Source organism: Leuciscus leuciscus (genome assembly GCF_965113295.1).
Source record: "Leuciscus leuciscus genome assembly, chromosome: 3".
Classification (NCBI taxonomy): Eukaryota; Metazoa; Chordata; class Actinopteri; order Cypriniformes; family Leuciscidae; genus Leuciscus; species Leuciscus leuciscus.
Genome location: NC_138727.1, coordinates 37,651,024 through 37,672,722, shown reverse-complemented (window position 1 = coordinate 37,672,722; position 21,699 = coordinate 37,651,024). Strand labels below are relative to the sequence as shown.

The 21,699-nt window shown below is 37.9% G+C and overlaps 1 protein-coding gene and 1 long non-coding RNA gene across 4 annotated transcripts in view; one reads left to right on the top strand and one right to left on the bottom strand.

The window, feature by feature from the left end:
- The window catches only part of atf7ip (activating transcription factor 7 interacting protein), a 43,371-nt gene extending 22,096 nt beyond the window's left edge, over window positions 1-21,275 (bottom strand). The window contains exon 1 of one of the 3 annotated variants that reach the window (XM_082163580.1): window positions 20,997-21,275. Coding sequence is in view for 2 of the 3 variants with exons in the window: in XM_082163577.1 (XP_082019703.1) it covers window positions 1,835-2,116 (282 nt within the window). In the remaining variant the exon portion in view is untranslated. Of the gene's footprint in view, window positions 1-1,834; window positions 4,799-8,771; window positions 8,951-20,996 lie in introns of those variants that run through there. The other 2 variants (XM_082163579.1, XM_082163577.1) reach the window with 2 other exon arrangements.
- On the top strand, window positions 8,851-11,744 carry LOC309494307. The gene is made up of 2 exons (XR_014204288.1): window positions 8,851-8,991; window positions 10,087-11,744. It is a non-coding gene; the product is annotated as an uncharacterized lncRNA (long non-coding RNA).
- Window positions 21,276-21,699: the final 424 nt, after the last annotated feature.

Genomic DNA, 21,699 nt, shown 5'->3' with positions numbered 1-21,699 from the left:
CCTTGTCACAAATGAGCAAGCGATTGAACAAACCAGCATTTCCAAGAACACAAACAAATCAAGTAGAGATCACGATGAAAAACTGAAGTACTTAAATATTAGTGGGGGTAAAACTCATGGAAGTGAGAACACTCACCCCTCCCCCATTGCTGCAGAATGTGCGCAGTCAAACCGGGAGAAAGGATAGGCACGGAACGTACTATTATTTAAAAAAGGGATGTGGAGAGATCCATTAAAAGGAAGTAGTGTAAGGAAAAGCACGATAAGCTATTTATAATCTCCGCCATTTCCATCTGGGCCACTAGAACCCTAGAATATCAAACTCTGAATATTAACACTGACAGAGGGTCAGACTACGCATCAAAATGCCAAGAACAGGGCTGGGCAACTTTGATTAGCTTGTTCAGGTGTGTTTGATTAGGGTTGGAGCTAAACTCTGCAGGACAGTGACCCTCCAGGACCAAAGTTTTCCATTCTTGGCCAAGAAGGATTAATATGAAATTTTGAATCAAGCTCTTCCCAAATGCTTATAAATTAGCAATGCAGTGCTCCATGCAACATTCAGCAGACATTACATCCAACGGTTTGATGTTTGTGGCTGCCTCTCTGGATGAACGCTCACATGCATGTTTTACCCAGCTCAAACAGGTATCCACAGTGTTTCCTGCACCGCTAATTAGAAGCACAAATGCACCTCTGCTAAATCTACAGCAAATAATTGTTTTGCCTAGCAGTGAGTTTGCAGTGTAAATTGAATGAGCTGAGATAGAAAAATATGCACATACACACACTTTACATTTTAACAAGTGCATAGAACGGCATGACCAAAACATTGCTGATTAAATAAAGTGTTAAAAAGTGTTATTCAGTAATTTCTATATTTATGGTTAATTAAAAGCAGCTATTTCTTAAAGGAATTGATACACAACTACAACTGACTTAAGCCCTGTTCACACAAAGAACGATGACTAGCATCCACACCATAACATTCTGTTTATGATAAGCGGCCTGCAGTTATGTCATCTGCTGCTTTAAATGCTCAAGCACTTTAAAGTCTGTTGGATTCTGATTGGCTGTCCATGTTTTTATCGTTCATCAGCTGAAAAAAAAAAAAGATAATTCTGAAAGTGATTCCTAAGATAACGACAGTTATGATGCGCAACAATTAATAAAAATGTGTATATCATTGAGGTGTAAAACGAAGTGCACAGATCTTAAAGGGGTCATATGATGGTTCTAAAAAGAACATTATTTGGTGTATTTGGTGTAATGCAATGTGTTTCAAAAAAGTCCTTATTTTACACATACCATACATTATTGTTGCTCCTCTATGCCCCGCCTTTCTGAAACGCGTTGATTTTTACAAAGCTCTGAAAAGCACGGTGTGCTCTGATTGGTCAGCGATCCAGTGCATTGTGATTGGCCCGAATACCTTAAGCGTGTGACGGAAATGTCCCGACCCTTACCATATTTGGAACATCAGCTCCCAAAGCAAGAATGACAGGTGATAATGTCGGTACTACCTTATCAATTCGAGCCCGAATCTGATCCGGAAAATGCAGATGACCAAGCTGATCGATCAACTTTGCCAGCGGAACTGGACCAGAACGTATCAGATTGGTAAGGTTTTATTTCATTGGGGACATAATTACTGATTATAATGCCATATACTGTCTTTTTACACGTCGCACTACGGGGGTGAGAACACTATGTAAACACAAAACCATGTCTGCATTTTTGACTGAGAAACGACATTCAAGCGCTACTCCATACTGGTCAAAACTCACGTTTGAATAGTCAGTAGCAAATGATCAAAGTATGAAAACATACTTACATGCTGTGTCTGTGAGTCAGAAGCGCCAGAATGTACTTGCAAAGTTGGAATTGCCCCATGTACTAGAATCAGCCTTTTTGCACAGCTGGCCTTGTACTCTCCGAGGTTCCGGAAATTGTCCTCCGAAAAATGCTCCGCACACAGTCGAATATTTGGGTTGTACTGGTCTGGAACAGTGTTGTAAATAAAGCTTAACCATGATTTTCTAATGGTGTCCTCTTTTGGAAGGCCAAACATAGTAGTTTGGTTTTCGCAACGTAAAACACAGCGTCTCCACGACATGGCGGCAACAATACAGCGAGAATAAAAGTTACACCTTCTTTCTTTGCGTATACATTTGGGCGATGTTATGAAACTCTGCCCCCACACACTGACGTAGATTTGTGGGGACGTGTTTGAATGAGGCGTTTTAGGAAGGCATGGCTGAGCCTTAACTTTTACAAAGAATATCTCTTTGGGTTTACGACTTTGAGATTTGTAACTCAACTGCACAAACAGCTACATAAGCTAACACACTAAAGAAAAAGGAAAACAAGAAATATGACACCTTTAAAGCTGTTGCTAAATAAGTATCTGACGAAAACACTGAGGCCTGGTGCCAGAATTATTCTGTTTTTAAGGTTACAGAGAAAAATAGTACATCATTTGTTGCTCTCATTCCTCTGCACTAGCTTTAGCTTCATGTTTAAAACTGCCCTGATATACATTCTGGTATATTTTTAAAATGTGGTTGTACAGCACTGCTAATATCACATTGGCATTACTCTGAACTCTAAGTTGCTTTCGATAAAAGTTAAATTAATTTATATAAATGTCAATCCTTTGATATTTGCTACTGCTTAATAAAACTGCATTGTTCACAACCGTCTTAAATGACTTCCAAAATACTAATCAATAGATTCCTTAAACTGGATAATTTCATAGAATGGCTTAGAGAAATAGCTGCAAAATCAAACTGCTGCTAACACAACCTAAACCCCACCCCAGTCCTGACTGAGAACAAAAATGACTAAGTAGAAACAGAGATGTCTGGAAGTGGAATATACCATTTTCTAAATTTCAGAGGAGCAGAAGCATTAGGATCTAATCCATGACAAACATGAAATCCAAGATATATTAAAACAGAGAGCATCGTTAGTTAAAAACAGTTTGCATAGAAACAGACGCATTTTCCAATGCTATTGTATGCTCAGCCACCTATTCACTGATATAACCGGCTGAAACAGGATGAAACCAGTTGAGACTACTTCAGTTATTGGTTGTTCTAGAACTCTCATGTATCGGTCAGAAGTTGAAGGTTTCTGTTAAAAGATACTAAAACTAGCCATCTGACCTACCAGATTACAATTCAATAGTACAATTTTACAATTGTAGAATAATTAATTCTGAGCCATAAAATGTTATTACTTTCAAAACCCACAAAAGTGTCAAACAGGTGCAGGAAATGGAACATTTTTCATGCACTAGTGCTTAAAATTCTCAAAAACGGCATGAACAGCAGTGAAGCATGCACACTACAGCTACCACTGAGAGCCAGACTCCAGCAAGGTCTCTTTAAGAGCCCTTCCCCCCATTCTGCCATTTCATACTCTGCACTGCAATAACACAAAATGGCCACCAGCTCGGCTGATGACAAAGAAAACAGTTGCTATCGCAGTATTTCTGTAAATTAAGTGAGAAGAAACAAACATAAAAGCGTCTTGATCTCAAAAGTTGTCTAATTTAGTCTACACACTGAAATAATCAAGCCTGTTTTGTTTTTTTCTCCTCAGGTCAAGGTCACCCATGGTCTTATTTGTCTTTTTCAAAATTGTTATCCTTTAATACCGTTCCATCATCAAGGTTATACAACCTCAAAACAGGGCACAGCATGTCCAACATTCAAGGTTCATCCTACAACCTAATCTGATTGTGTTGTTTTTGCTTCTTCCTCCTGAAGAACGTGTACTGTTGTTACTGAAATCTTGCTTACTAATTAAGAATGAAGGCTAATACCGTCATGTTAGAGCAACAGTGGCTGCGTTTACATCAACCCTAATAATTCAATTGAAATCACAGGGCTCTAGAGTGCGACTAAAATTTTTCCTAGGTCGCACCGGTCCACCTAACGTCCTCGCATTCGCTGCCTCTCCACGAACTAAGCGTTTGTTCTCCTTTGACGGAACTCACACACACACTCATGGGAACTCACACTCTTCTCTCACGCGCTTCCTCAGCTCGCACAACACTACAGCCCTGCTTAATGAGTGGCGACGGAGGACAGAATTAAACATTCAAACGTAGCCTGGTTATACTTAAGGTCTGTGATATTAGTCTGATTTTATTTTAGATTTCGGCTTCCAAAGATTATAAAAAATAATATATTGAGGTAAAACCATTAAAAACTATAGCCGCATTCTGCCTAGCGCAACTTCTTCCCTTCGCAGCATTACGCTCTCATTTCTCCCTAAAACTCAAACTTAACGACAGAATCAGCACGATCGGTGATTGTTGTAAAATGCAGTCTAGTTACTGTTGCTAAATTACGGGACGCGTTAAATAATTAAAAAAGCTATTTAAAGCACAAAAATCTGCGCAAGAGAGCATATGCTGCATGTTGTTCGCAAGGCGGCGCGCGCTCCGAAACAGACCGAGACAATCAAATTATACTTTGGGTTTCATGTGCGCGTCTAAACGATCAAATGTACACAAAAGTACACGGCTTGGAGATTCACTAAAAACAGTTTATGTCTTAAATGGACGTAGTTATGGAATTAGTTGGGAGAATATAGTGCATCAGTAGCCTATTAGATCTGCACTCGGTCTTAAAGGGGCCGCAGTCTAATAAACATGCTGACGATTGCGCTATTACTGCTAATCAAACAAGAGAAAAATCAATTACAGGCAGCTCTTGAAAGAATTACATCAGCTTTAATAAGCATTAATCTAAATTATGCAGTGTTATTTTACATTTGATTACTTTATTAATTTCTTTTTAGACCATACCTGAACAGTAATGTTAGTAGACCTTCCTGGAATTAAAGCACTGTGTAGGCCTATATAATGTGTATCTTTGTTTAATTGTTTATCTTTTGTTTGTTTAATATATATATATATATATATATATATATATATATATATATATATATATATATATATATATATATGGTATTCCTACTCTTACCGATACTGCTTATCGATCCGGTACTTTAAAGGTATAGCGGAGGATCTTTCCAAATTTTAGATAAGACCCGCCCTCTCCACTTTTTGAAAAGTTTGATTGATTCACTAGAATGATTGACAATTAGGAGGACCAATAGTTTAGACTACCCACCAGGAAGTAAAACATCCTCTGCTATACCTTTAACTGTATTCTTATTGGTTCTTTTTGTTTTTATTTATTTTTATATATATATATATATATATATATAAACAAAAATAACCGATAAGAATACAGTTAAAGTACCGGATCGATAAGCAGTATCGGTAAGAGTAGGAATACCGTTAAAACCCTACTCCCTGGTCAATGCTCCGACAACAGCCCAGACATGGGGCTACTTCAGCCACCAGCCCTTCGTCCCTGGTAAGATGCCAAGCCCTGGTCCTTCGTCGGAGATGGCATCCGACTCAGAGACAGAGGTAGAGGCTACCGCGCCTGAGCTAGAGACTCAAAATAGTTAGCTTGGCAGCTCAGTGAAGCACTTTAAACATTTATTTAAAAAAAAAAAGATTTTTATTTTTATATACAGTATAATTGTGCTTCAAATAAAAACCTACACCTTATTCTTGTTTAAAATCATTTACATAATATATATGAATGTATATTGAGCGTGATAAAAAGGTGACCTTGAAATTGTGGCGATAAAGTGATGCGAGCCGAGGAAAAATTTGGGTGCACCCAAATTTTGTGCTGGTGCACCTAAATAAAAAAGTTAAGCGCACCAGTGCAACCAAGGCAAAAAGTTAGTCTGGAGCCCTGAATCAGACTAGTAGCATAGTCTGAATAAAAAGTCACATGTAACCACGTCAATGGGAATGAATTGGCCTAATGGTTTAAAACTTTTCTAATTTTTCCATTCGACAGGACATGTAAACATTTGATCAGATTAAAAACCAAAACTGGAATGTTCTGCGCACGTGCAATGACAATGTCGCACGGAACGAGCTGGTGATTTTGTTGAATATAAATGTTTATCGTGTCAATCTAAAATTCTCCTTCCACTCATCATCTGTGATTTCATTCCGACTGAAACAAAAGGTGTCCATGTAAACGTAGCTAGTTTGATAGGGCTTGACATTTACTTTTTTGCTCACCAGCCACTGTGGCTAGTGTTTTTCCAAAGTTACTAGCCACTCAGAATTTTCACTGGCCACAATTTTGACAATCGATACCATGGGGAAAAACTTCCATATATGTTTTTAACATTATCTCATAATTTGGCAGCTGGTATATTAGGCTGCTGTCACTTTAAGACCTGACGCACAGATCCATTATACTGTTACACATGCGTTTTCTTTCTCAACTGTTTACGTTCTCCTAAAATATAACACTGTGTTTGTGAAAACTTGCCAAGACTGGCATTTTGACATTATTTTGTGTATATTTGACTGTTTTTACAAGCTGTGAAAAATAACTCAATTTAGTATTGAGGTGACTTTATGCGCGCGCACTTTGTGTGTGAGACAAAATCTGCGGGTATGAGTAAAATGATGCGCAATACGCACAATCCCACACCGAAATTCGAGTCTGTAACACCAACAATATTCATTCGGAGCAAATTATATGAGTGAGGGGAGGCAGGTTTGTGTGTCAACTTGCTGTCGGAGAGATGAGTGAGTGAGAAAGCGCAGCTGGCATCGTATCTATTCTGCGGAAAATGATTGTTGGAAGCGTTTCAGATATTATTATTTTTAGGGGGGTCTAAACCTACCTTTTCCACTACTTCTCTGACTGAATATTCCATTTTGGGCCACTTGTGCATTTCAAAACTCACAAAATTGTCAAACAGGTGCATGAAATGGAAAAATGTTCTTGCACTACAGCTTAAACTCCTTCTAGAATGACCAGAAACTAACAGACACAACAGCAGTGAAGCATGCACACTACAGCTACCACTGAGAGCCAGACTCCAGCAAGGTCTCTTTAAGAGCCCCTCCCCCATTCTGCCATTTCATACTCTGCATTGCAATAACACAAAATGGCCACCAGCTCGGCTGATGACAAAGAAAACAGTTGAAATTGCAGTGTTTCAGTAAATTGAGAAGAAATAAACATAAAAAGTTTCATGATCCCAAATGTTGTCTAATTTAGTCTACAGGTTGAAATAATCTAGCATATTTCTTATAAAACAGCCTAGTTATCTTTTAACACCGTTCCATCATCAAGGTTATACAGATTCAAGACAGGTCACAGCATGTCCAAAGCAAACGTTCAAGCAGGTTCATCCCACAACCTAATCTGATTGTTTTTGTTTTTTGCATCCTCTGAAAAATGTAATGACTATTGTTGCTAAAATCTTGCTAACTAATTAAGAACGAAAACAGTATGACAGTTTCAACAGCTGCCTCTAAGCATTTCCGGTCATGCATTGCAAAGCTTCATTCTGACAGCAATTCAATGTGAGGCTCACCGAAATAAGAACAGAAGTACAGTGCAAATATACACAATCATAAAAGATTGAATTAAGGTGAAACTTACAGCTACGCAAACTGCATTTAGGGAGTTGTTGTACCAAAAATGTTGTTGCGCAAATATGCAATGCATTCTCAGTGTTGCCACTGAGGGCACTAAAGCAGACATTATTAAATGACTACTATGGCCATTCTTCTCTATGAGGCTAAAACTGTTATGATAGAGCAACAGTAGCAGTGTAGTAATACAGCATAGCAATCTAAAATTCTCTTTCCACTCATCATCTGTGCCTCTGTATAGAATGCAGTGTGCACATTGCACAACTCAGAATATCAGTTCCAATTTGAAGCTTGAGACATAAAAACGCACATCATCCCGATGACTGTATTTATCATTCATGTAAACACTATGTTCGAATTCATCACTCTTGAATTATTTCATTCCAACTGAAACAAAAGGAATCCATGTAATCGTAGATAGTTTGAAGAGAACCTTGCTGAGCAAGTAAGGGTTCACTTTGTTTATTGAAAAAATTGTCTAAACTTTCTACTCCTTCTCTGACCCATCAACTGATTGTTTCATTTTTGGGCCACTTGTGCGTTAAGACTAAAATGTAAAAATCCATGATTGTAATTGGCTAAAATCTTTGCAAAGGAAATTATCAATGTCTCCCCGATTACGCACAGAACGGTTTTCAAAACTCCTGATAGAACTGTGCTAAATTGGCACCAAGTCTACAAAAGACATAATAGGCTATAAATTATCGGCTATACCATCTAAAAAGCTGCCAACCCTGAAAATAATACAGACTTAAGGCCCGTTCACACCAAGGACGATAACTATGAAGATAACAATAAAGATATAGTTCTAAAAATCGTTCTCAATATCAAAGAATAGCAGAGTTCACACCACAGCTTTAACGATAATGGCACAGAGAAACGATATCGTTGGAATCACTTTCAGAATTATTTTATCCAGCTGATGAACAATAAAAACATTGACAGCCAATCGGAATCCATCCTGCTGTAACGAGCTTGGGCATTTAAAGTGACAGACAAGCACGCACTTAGAATAAACAAAACTATATCGTCCGCTGGTGTGGACGCTAATATAGTTGTCTTTATAGTTATCGTTCTTGGTGTGAACGGCCCTTAACACTAGCTACAAACGTTAAGAGTTTATAAATCTGTCTCCAGGTCTCCGTTTATGCACTTAGGTGATAATCAGCAAAGCATTACACATAACACATGCTTTGCATTGCAATACACCCTGCTTTTCAAACAAATATTAACAAAACAATACATTACAATTAAATTGTTTACTTACCGTCATCACAGTCAGGTTCATTATAGTACTGTCCCATCTTTCAATGAAAGTAACTTTGCAAATCCTGCCACATATTGTGAGTGTTTTACAAACAAATCAATGGTAAAATGTGCCAAACAAACAAATAATGCCACATTTACACAATCAGGCACATCGTAAAAATTCCTAACTTTGGGATCCTTTGGAAAACCATGCAAAGATGCAGTTTTTCTACAACCAGGTAGGGCTGTGCAATTAATTGAATTTCGATTTCGATTTCGATTTTTGCTCCCAACGATCACCAAAATAGTATAATCGAGTAAAAAACGATTATTTTGCCATGTTCTGTTTTGAAAGAACGCTCTTATTTTGTCTTGTGTTCTGAATGACACGCGCACATCCGCCCCTCCCGATGCCATAAACTCTCTCAGCTTGAATGTTTAAACTGATAAAACTTAAAACGAAGTAAAAATGATCAACTTTAGTTACGATGCAATGCTGGCCCGATTGTACAAGTGACAATTCCATCATGTCCCGACTCCTGAACGCGAATGTGTAGTTTCGACGCTTGCCTTGTCCAGCGCATTTTGAGAGACAGAGAGAGAGAAGACGCATCACCGCTGAACACTAACGCGGTTTGTGAAATTGCGTCTTGGAGAAAGTTTTTAAATTATTGATTTGATTTTATAATCTGTGTGGATTCATTTAGGCTACTCATACAATCTACATGCTAAAGTGAATCAATGTTTGCGGGGGAATTTCCCGCATTAGGCTATAAGTGGTAGACCTGCGGGAATATATTAAAATACTATATTATTTATTTTAATAGTTCAAAAGTACAATCAATGTTCAAATTTCGATTTTTTAAGAATTGTTGAAAGGTGTCTTTGGTAACACTTTACAATAAGGTTCATTAATTAGCATTAGTTAACAATAATGAACAATACTTCTACAGCATTTACTAATCTTAGTTAATATTAATTTCACCACTTACTAATACGTTATTAAAATGAAAGGTTGTATTTGTTAACATTAGTTAATGCACTGTAAACTTAACATAAACAAACAATGAACAGCTGTATTTTTATTAACTAACATTAAAAAAGATGAATAAATACTGTAACAAATGTATTTCTCATTGTTAGTTCATGTTAGTTAATACATTAACTAATGTTAACGAATTAACATTATTGTAAAGTGTTACCGTGTCTTTTTAATAAATGCAACACGTTCCCAAAGTCATGTGAAATAATCGCGTTACATAATCGTGATTTCAATACTGACCAAAATAATCGTGATTATGATTTTTTCCATAATCGAGCAGCCCTACAACCAGGAACACCGCAATGTCTGGGGAAAAAGCTAAATACATTACCAATTGCTGCCCTATCAGTGATGGATTACCTCAACTGCTCTCTTTATCAATTCACCAAGACTATTACGCTTGTTGCAGGGGTGGGGTCATTCAAATGAACACCACATCCTGACATCACAATGTGACCTCTTTAAAACAAGTCGTTACTGCAGAGTGAAATAATTAGATGCTCTATTTGGACCATGAGCAAGTCTTGAGGTTCTGTAATTTCACTGTGTACAATGACCCCTTATGCCACAATATCAATGTAAATTTGATTCCTCAAGACATGAACCCTTTAAACGGGGGTTTAAACTGGACATACTCTGAAAAAAAAAACGTTTAAACAGAGAACTGTTCAAAATAGCGTAATAAGTCTACGCAAAATATCAAACTACCTGAAACTAGTTCTGGAGAAACAGTCACACTGCAGTGTAGCTCCACCCTCTTGCTACCAAGTAGCAGGCAGAGCAGGGAATGGAAAATTACTGGAGAGTACGGACCATACCATTATAAGAATTGAGAGGGGGAGACACTCTATCGTGTATCGGCAGAGGAAGCCAGGCGCAGGAAACAGCATTAAACGACACAGTCGTTTAGTTTTCATTGATTGAGAATGGTAAAAACAGTATCCTACTCCCTTACCTTCTCCTGTAGTTCCAGCAGAACAGACAACAGCCAAGTAATGATATGACTGTGAAGAGAGATTGTGTAACATTTGTGTCCGTTTAGTGCTTATGTAACAAGTAACTTAAAGTTGTATGATAACACCTGAAAGTGAAAAATGCTTTGTTGACGAAAGCTGGAAAGAATCCTGTTTGTACAATCAAACGGTCATTGTCGCAAAATAAATAATCAAGTCCTGGGATTGATGATAAAATGAGAATGAGACATGAAGAGCTGACAGTTTAGCCCTAATTTTCGTAGATTAGTTATGCTTATTTTTATACTAGGATCTAATTTACACCTAGCATGAAGACAGAAAGTGGGCAAAGAAACAGGAATCTGATATCTTCTCAGAGGACAGAGTGCGAGAGAAAAGAAACCTCCACTTTCTAGAAACTGCCTACTAGATATTAAAACAAAACCATCAATAACAATGAATGAGAAAAAAAAAAAATAAGTACAATAATAAATCATGATTTGGTTCCATGCATGGTTATAGGTTTACTGCCAATATCGAAGCACAGAAACATTGCATGCAATTAATGTGCATATTGAAAACTGGACTCAAGAGACAAAGGTGTAGGTTATACTTAAGTCACAAATTGGATATATTTTAATATATTGAGAAAAAAAAATTCCAACTAAATATATGGCATGTTAGGGGCAAGATTACCTGTTTGCACAAATAATGACGGAGTAGGGCAGGAAGGGTGGTAAAAGTTTTTGGCAAAGCCGTTTTGTCATTATTTTGCAATTCCATTTGGTGCCACTGGTGGTGAAAAAAAAAAAAAAATACATTGGCGCAGTTGACGAGTTTGTCACCTACCCTATGGGCCAGTATTGGATTCATGCTGTCAGTTCACTGCCATAATGTGTGTGTAGTGGGTTCACAAAAACCACATCAAATGCACACAGACTTACAGATGTGCAGCAGCACAGACGAACAGGCATTATTCCCCTCACAGCACTATTAATATTTTTTTGGAAGCATGAGTTTGAATATGTCAAAACATTAACGTTTTCATTGTACGCTGCTGGTTTAAAAAGCTGACAAGTCCTTAAATTATTGTAAATGGGCTCTTAAATTGGTTGTTAACACATAGTCTGGTTGGAAAAACAGATTGCCAAAAACCAACCCATTTGGTGCACAAATGTTTCCAGTATAAATGACAGTAGAGCTATATGACATTGCTTCAGAATTCCTGTAGCTTAACTAGCATAGCATAGCGCTAACGATGCAAAGGTCACAGGAATGCAAATATGCAGATGAGCATTGGAAAGCAGCTGAGTACCCAAGGCACATCGCTCAAGTACAAAGTCATTACTCTGTCAACCAATACTGTAGAGAAACATTAAGTACGATTAAATAAATTCATATCAAACCAGGGCTTAATTAGGTCAGCAACCTTTAATAAATGGTGAGAGCAGATTACACAAAGATAAAATAACACTTTTGTAGAGAAAATAAACCTGTTCCCACACAAAACCTTTAGTTACGACTAAATTTACAATTGCAAAAAGCTCGTTGGTTGTTAAATATATGAATAGTAAAAGGCACCCCTAATAAAAAAAAAGAGATGAAGTGGAAAAACCAGAGGCAAGGGTGGACTATACCATTATGTGGATGTGCATAGGGGAGTGTCCACACCACATGTCATGGTTAATGAGAACAAAAAGCTGCAGCATTTTGAATCAGTTTTGTCAAAGTCCTGTTGACCATTTTAAATCCTGATATTTATGCACAAACGTACTAATCTTGTAACAATGTTTATGTATACGCCATTTTAATTAAGCAAGCCAGGAGAACTCAATCATGAGCCAACACGTGATATATAAGTGTGGGGGAGGGGTGACAGAAACAAGGCTGTACAATTTGCTTTGCAGAGGATTTTAGGTGTTGTATAACCTGGTAATGTTTCATCATGGCACTTTTTTAAGCGCAATAGAGTTTTCCACCTAAATTTTCACTTTTTAAATTCATTACTGAATCAAATAATTGAATTTCGTTAATCTAATAATGGCTAATGTGTTACATGATTCAAATCTATCATGCATATTCAACGTTCTACCTGTCGTCTGTTAGTATGGTCTTGATTTAATATTGAGATACCAATATTATATAATGGCTTGTATAATGAAGTCAATATTTGGTGTTGAGCCTCCTACTACATAGTATGAGCAGTACATTTTTACACTTATTATATGGAATTTAAACAAAAGATGATACGTTGACGAGTTTGTCACCTACCCTATGGGCCAGTATTGGATTCATGCTGTCAGTTCAGTGCCATAATGTGTGTGTAGTGGGTTCACAAAAAGCGCATCAAATGCACACAGACTTACAGATGTGCAGCAACACAGATGAACAAACATAATTCCCCCCACAGCACTGTTCAAAAAAAATTTGGAAGCATGACTTTGAATGTGTCAAAACACTAACATTTTCATTGTACTCTGCTGGTTTAAAAAGCTGACAAGACTGTTAGCTACCTTAAATTATTGTAAATGGGCTCTTAAATTGGTTGTTAGCACATAGCCTGGTTGAAAGAAACATAGCTCACCCAAAAAGGAAACTTGCCATCATGTACTCACCCTCCTGTTATACAATTTAGGAATGATTAAATGATGACAAATTTCAATTCCTTAATGTGACTAATGTGTGGCCACTCTAAAGCTAAATTCACCCTGATCTATAACATGCATGATCATATACCACAATTATCAATTAGTACGATTAGTGTATGTTGAAGATAAAAATAGTAAATCATGCCTTCTTGATATGAGACCAACAGCACAAACAACTATTCTGTTTACAGAGGCTCATGGTATAGCCTACTGCAAAACAATCAATGTAAAATTAATCTTCATCAGCTACCTTGAGAAGCTGAAAAATTAGATCAGGTGATTTATTTACACCAATTCAAAATGTATCTCTTTTCTTTGTTGGTATGTCATTATTTCATTATATGTTCTTCTATTACCTTAAAAATGTAAAACATTTCTTAAACTAATCCGTCACTAAACGACACATCATGAAAAATCGTAAAATCTCCTAAAACACAAAATAGTTTTATCGCTTAAAATTTGTACTATTAATATCACGGTATCATTACGGCACTAATAGCTAGTGACCTGAAATCATTGTTGTTCACAGTGCCGCTGTACATTCAGGAAGTAAAGCTGTGCAAACAACCGGTTTCAACCAGTTCTGTCCTGTTCTCTACACTCAGGATGTGAGCAGCTCTCCTTCTCCTTCCATTCCCTTACCCTATTTTTTATCAAATATTTATTTTGATGGGAAAATTTCAGTCTTTTAAGACACAGTTTTTGGAGATTAAAGACTAAACTTTAAAACCTTTTTCGAATTGACTATTAATAATCGACAACCGTATTAATAATCATGAAACCTCTTAAATTTGTTTAATCGCTTTATGCATGAAATGGGCTAGTTTATGTAGTTTGACTGATGTACAAATAAAAAACACAACATTCATGTGGCACTAATAGCTAGCGACATGGAATCAGCCCGGTTTCAGTTCTGTCCTATTTTCTTTACTCAGGAAATGAGAAGCTCTCTCTTTTCCCTTTTTGAGTTTGTTTTGATAAAATTATTTAAAAAAGGAAGAAATAACACATCTCAATATATTGTACAACCACGACCTGTGATATAACAGCACCCAAACAGAGCTTAAAAGGGACAAGAAAACTGAACCATGTACTCATGGAAACGCAAGTTAAACACGTTGTACTTGCCACTGCAAAGCTTGCATCTTTAATTGCACTTTAATAAAGTACACTCAGACCTGACGTCAGTGAACAAACTATTTGTCTACGACTATCACATGGCAAAGAAGTGGAAAACACACCGAGAAACGCATAATACAACAGCACAGCTACTCTGTGATTCAAGCAAGCACAGCCGTTCCCCTCCCCCACAGTGAATGTCAATGGGTGAGTGGAAAATTACTGACAGAAAGGGCTGTACCATTTAAGAGATCTTAAGGGGTGAAAAAAAAAAAAAAAAAATTGCGTAGTTTAATAATGTATTAAAAGAACAGACTATTACCCCAGAGTAGAAAAAGAATATATTGCTTTACTGTTATAAGATGAAAGCAACTTAAAACTGTGGAATGAGTACACAGACAGGGGAAGTAGGACAACTCAGCCACTGCTACTTGGTGGCACATGACGTCCACAAGATGCAGATGTTATTAGAAGATCAAGCATTCTGAATATTTTCAATGGCTGTCAATAACTTGAATCAAAAATCACATACTTCCCTACTACATAGTAGGGGGAAAACAGTATGTGAACAAGTATTATGTCCGAATTCACAGAATTCGTAAAATGTAAGTAGGCGACAAATACCCAGAGATATCTGAAGTGAGCATCCAATGAGCACTTTACTATCCCATGAAGCCACAGAACAGGATTTGTGAATAGCAGTGAAGTGACACAACTGACGGTAGTTGGTCACATGACAATGACAACAAGGTGAATATAATAAGTCCGGATTACATTTAATACACATTCATAAGTGTGTATGGCAAAGTATTTGAGTAGTGTATGCGACTTTCAGACTACTGTTACGAGAGTCACTGTCAGATTATGCGATTTTGACCCTTAAATTTAGGCCCTTAAATTCTTGTCGTGACAGACAAGCAACATGTCAGACTACATGTTGCTTTCCAACCAATCATCTCTAGCCATTTTAACAACGTGCGGGGATGTCATCAAGAAGGCGGAACTAGTGACTGACTTCACAAGAGCGTAAACAAACAGTGGTTGTACTAGCCTAATGCTAATTCCAGTACTCACCGAGTTGCCTACGCAATCATTCAACAGCATTTATCTTTTTTCACTCGGGCGTGGTAGTCCCTCCAGGAAACATCATATAGGCAGGAGTATTTGTTATAGCTCCAGGAACCTTTCCTTTATTGCATAATTCCACCTAGCAGCACCAATACCACCGTCTGTCTTTCATTTCGCCATGTTTAAAAGCTATGTACGGAATAGCTTCTGTGCTCCTATTGGTCAATGTAACTGATGTGACAGAACCCAGCATGGAGGACCGAAAAAATTATTAAACATGCTAGTCTTTCTGTATTTAAGTGTCGCAGACACAGCGTCGGTTTTCGTTCACAATGACACGCTGTACGAGATGAAACGACTGATTCTTGCGTCCCAACAGCTATTGTTTTCTGATCTGTAGATTGTTTGCTTTGTTCCAAAACAGGGACTTAATTTGTTACAATGTTGCATTTTCTTCTTGGTTCGGTTCGCTTTCACAAGGCAACATTCCAAAGCGTACCAAAAGTATTTATGCAAGTCACGTGTGATAAAAACTGTCCTCTTAATGGGCAGAGTTTTCTCTGCATCATCCATCAAGAAAGATTGACATGTTTTTGATAAGATTGACAAGAGCTTATTGCCTTTATCTGTAGCTATCGTGACACGCAACCACTTCAAGATGAAGAGGTGTTCTTTGGTTTTCAGTTGCGATAACTAGGCTAATAGCTATGCTTACTCACAGAATCAGACACAGCTGATTTTTATAGAACACATTTCCCATTAAGAATTATGATGCCACTTGGTTCGTTGGTCCATTGGTCTGTTGGGTCATATTGCTTTCTCATCTCAAACGAACAACCCCAGAGTTCATATTCAATCAGACCAAGACCTGGCGATCTCGGAGCAATTGCTTTGGTGTGGATCTGAGCACGATTGCCGCGTTGATATGCCTAAACGAACTGAACTAAGGGAGAAAACGCACAAGGTTCCGAAACAAACTCCAAACGAGCCAGGTGTGAAAACGCCTTTATTCTCTGGTGGTGAATCAATAGCTCAATCAATAGCTTGATTGCACAACTAGGCCTATATCTCAATGTTGCTCCGCAGGGCTCATGTTCAGGGTTCTGAACTCAAGTGAATGCACCTTCAACTAGGCCTGGACCATCTTTGTTATTGGGCAAGGCAGCACAAAGAGAATGGTTGACACCAACAATTGTTGATGATAAGCAAAGTTTTGCCTAAAATCTCTTATAGCTAATGGATCTGTTCCAATCTGACAAGATGAATTAACTGCCGTCAGCTCCAATCCCTGGTAACATGATTCAGCAGACCATTCTACTGTCTTCTAGTCCACACAACGTTCCCAGCCCAGTAATGTACTGTTACTAGTGAGACAAAGTTTGTCACCGGCTTCCAAAACCCACATTCTACTAACTCGATGATCAACCTCAATGAAATTTTAAGACAACGGTGCACCATGTTCTTAAGCAATGCATAAAAGGTGTAGGCCACATGCCAAAACTGGCCACAACATGTCAGTTGTCTTTACGGTAGTCAAATCTTCAAACAGTGGCATAAGAAGACCCCAGTGTGTCCCTCAGATGGAGTGATCTAACAAGTTCACTTACATCATGGATTATGCCCATAATCTCATAGAATGCTACATTAAACAAAGGTTGTAAAGTGTGTCAGACTCAGAATGGTTGCAATACTAGGCTATTGTTTATTTAATTTCATGAAAGCTAGCTAAAGGGTGTCTGTGTACTAGGCACAAATATCTAAACAAATCAACTTTGCAATGAATCAGTTGAACTGGCATTACTGATTCAAGTGATCCAAATCACTTTATAAGTTAGTGTTCAGTCCACGGTTCTTTTACACGTACAAACACAAAGCCTGTCAAAGACTACTCCATTTTATAGCATGCGTGAACACAGGCAGTTGAATAGAAAGTTTAAAAAAACAATTAGTGTCTACCCTTTCTCTCTAAAAAAAAAAACCTTCACAAAAGCATACTGTAAAACAACAACCATGGGCAACTTGTGGACAAACTAATTAGTGCAAAAAAAATGAAGAATACATTGACTTTTTATTTACTGACAATATGTTCCCTTCCCACCCAGATGTTATCTATAAATGCAGTAAGTTTGAATTGGGTCAAAGCAGTAGTCGGTGATCAATCTGAATCATTATAGAAAACAAATCTGAGGCACAGGTTTGTGATTCTCCCATTAAATACTTATGGTTTCAAAAGAAGCATCTGTAAAGTTCATGTTCATAAAACAATTAGCATATGGGTGTTTAAAATAAAGAAGGGACACCATTTGTTGATCATATTTAACAAGCCTGTTTTGTCAATAGTATTGTTTCCATATAAAACATTCCAGAATTAACATTTTTGTATGTAATCTAAAGGCCTCTGACCTAAATTGGCAAATGCTTTTAGTGAGGTACACTGCATTCATGGTATTCATTTTTTATCAGTTCATGCATTCCCTATGATCTTGGCATTGCTGGCATGATGGCATCATTTTCTTCTGTTTGAGTTTTTCTATAATGATATGAAACATGCAACCTGTTATACCCAGCAATGTTATAAGGGAAAATCCACGGCTAATTGCATTAAACGATGGTTGCCTCCACAAAGTGCATTTAAATAATTTAATGCACAGCTAGCCATGGATTATCTTGTTTATACCATGGTCATTTGCCAACATTGACCACTTAAAGCTGTTATTGATGCTTTCAGCGCAGTATTTGACCGTTGCTAGAAAATATAATGTAGCGATTCAGAAGCTAAGCTTTTTTATTAATAAATGTTGTGGGGCCGCGTTGATAAGTTTCTGTGCTCCTGAATGTTTCTGTGTGTGCGCAGCAAGATCTATGAGTGACGTGTGTGTGTGTGTGCTTCAATGAAAACAGTGCATTAATATAGAATGGTGATTAAAATGACTTGGAACTACCTGTGCATTAAACAGTTTTATTGTATACCTTCCAGCCAATCAGAATTTAGTATTCAGACAGACCATGGTATAATTAGACAATGACTGCAAACGAAATAAAAACGTTTACTGCACTTTGTTATTCTAGTTATTTACCTATAGTGGCTAATGAATCGGAAGTCTTGCACATTCACAGAAATTCGCTTACTACTATAATAGTAATAAGGTGGATATAGCGAAGCACTGTGGCATTAAAAGCATTGTTGTTTTGAGAATACCAACCAGCCTCACATAGCACTGGCTCAACCAATGGCATAAGTTTAGGGTGGGGTTGTGTAGAGGAAAACCCGTTTGAGCCACAATACTAGTGGCAAAAAAAACTCCCACTTAAATGTTGTATAAAAACCTAAATATAAAACCGTGTGTCCACCAAAGCATTTTTAACCAGCTGCAAACGCCTAGCTGTTGGCGCTTCAGAGCACTTCGTCAGCGCACCGTTTTCTTTTCGGTCGAGATGCTTTTCTTGCAAAGAATAACCTCGGAAGTGTTAGTAGTATCTATTACACAGATAGTCTGTTTCCGTGTTGTTTCTATATAAAAATGTCAATACAATGTAAAGTATTTGCTTTTGTTTTAAATTATTTTGTTCCATTATTATGCTTGTTGTCATCTGTTGCCGTTGTACAAGCAGGATGTGGCGGACGGTCGGTGTGGTATTTGTCCTTTCCCTCCTCCACTCTGATTGGACGGCTGGGTAAAAAGTGACAGTGATGAGTGCTTCGTTCTCTCTCGGCGGCCAGTAAAACACTCGCTCATCGTGAAATCGACGCTAAGGCCCTGTGTCCACCAAATCGTTTTATCACGCGGCTGGCGTATTTTTCCAATTGTTTTTAATGGGAGTACCGCGTTTTTCCGCAGTTCAGTGTAGCCCTTCAGATACAAAGCGATTTGCGCTACGGTACCCTACGTTGGCCAGAGCAAAGTAGGGAGTTTTCAAAACTTTTAGCGGGAGTTCTATACGTCAAGTTATTTTGATTGTTGTTCCTCCTTTCGGTCAGCAGCAAACTATGTATCTGTCCCATGCTAAGAAGTGAGCGATAGCACTAGTCCAGCTAATGAGAAAAAGAAAGAGAGCAGCAAGGAAGAAGATGTTGTGGGTGCATGAAACCCTCAGGTCCAGAGAACAGTTTGGAGAATTCAGGCTTGCAAAGGAGCTCCGTTTCCACAGCAACCGGTTCCGGGTGTACTTTCGGCTCAGTAGGGAGCAGTTCGACAGTTTCCTGGGCAGAGTCGGACCTAGAATCTAGAACCTAGAATCTAGTCGGACCTAGAAGAATGTTCAACTTTGGGTAAAACGCAGCACTCATCACTGTCACTTTTTACCCAGCCATCCAATCACAGTGGAGGAGGGGCGGGACTAATACCACAACGACCAACCGCCACATTCTGCTTGTACAATGTCAACAGATGACAACAAGCATAATAACGGAACAAAATAATTTAAATCGAGCCAGAGAAAATACGTTACATTGTATCGACATATACAGAATCAACACAGAAACAAAATATGTGTGAAATGAGATTAGTAACACTTTCGCGGATATTCTGTATCATAACAAGCAAAGCGTCTCAACTGAAAAAAATGCTGCGCTGCCAAAACGCTCTCAAGAGCTCATAGCTAAGCGTTTTCAGCAGAGCGCCTAGCGTTTTCAGCTGGCTAAAAACGCTTTAGTGGACACACGGCCTAAGTGCCTCATCACGCTGTTGGTGTTTTAAAAACGCGGAGCTCCCATTGAAAACAATTGGAAAAATCTGCTAGCCTCACGAAAAAATGCATTGGTGGACACACAGCCTAATTACAGCTTTTTTTTACTTTACATAGAGGGGGTCACCACAGGGGAGCTGATATATTGAGATCACATGACCATCCAAATACTACTTATTGGACACTTTCTCTCAGAGAATAAATCATCATGGCTGACAAAAATGAATATTTTTCTACAATGACATCAGTAACACAAAACTTCTGCAAACAATGCTACATTCACACTAATATCAGTCAGCCAACATAAAAACATTAAATGGTAGGCTATATACATGTGCAGCTTTTATATCTTTTGGTACATAAGTGATTTTTCCAGGTTTAGAAGAAATCAAATTGTAGTAATCACTTTGGGAAACAAAACAATAAAGATACTCACTTAAATTTCACTTTATAAATTTAACATAAATAGGCTAGCAGATAGTCTAAATTGTTTTGAGTTTTTTAAATTATTATTTAAACTGAGTTTCTAAATGAGTTTACACCTGATGTGCAATTAGTGACAGGTAAAATCACGTAACAGTTTACAAATAAACATAACCCAAATTCAAGATAACATAAATTACATAAATAATACATTAATGAAAATAAATGTATATTAAGTTACAAATGTTCTCAGACAAACGTAGTGACAAACAATTCATTTTGCAGAACCAAGTGTGAAAACTCACCCAGTGTTTTGATCAGTCGGAGCGCATACAACCGGTACCTCCAAAAATTCGTTACCACGACGGTCTGTGTGTCGTATTGTATACGTTTAAAAACAGAACATCAGCAAACGCGGATTCGGTTGGTAACGTCTTTATCGTCACGCAACGGAATCGCATACAGTCACACAGGCAGCAGCACAAGGTGACTGACTGTAGGCTACAGTGTGAGCAGGCTGACAGCAACTCAACAGTGTAGTTTGCTTGGAGATTCGCGCTCTCTTCTCCTCTCCAACGGTACAACAACAGGGGGAGGAAACATGCTTTTCGCGGGACAACGTGAGAATCGAAATAAGCTCCTCCTACCGTCCCTCGAACGTTTTCAGAAACGCGTGTTCAATGTTGAATGTCCGTTGGTACATTTTACATAGTTTAAAATCCATAAGCAGATTGTTATGGGAATCTCGATTTCTCACTGGTTCAACCGTGTTCTCATCCCACACATGAATTTTGTTTGGGTTCGACATTGTGTCAAAGTGGACAGGATATTAGCAAATGATGTATTAGAAATGTATTTCGAAACGATCAACAAAAATGAGTATTTTTAACAACTGAACTATTTTTTTACATTGCATACCGTTACAACGCCTGTCAACAACCAAGCTCGAGTTTTGGTCTTACACAAACCCTGGCCATATAATTTTCTGAACTGCATCAATATATGTGA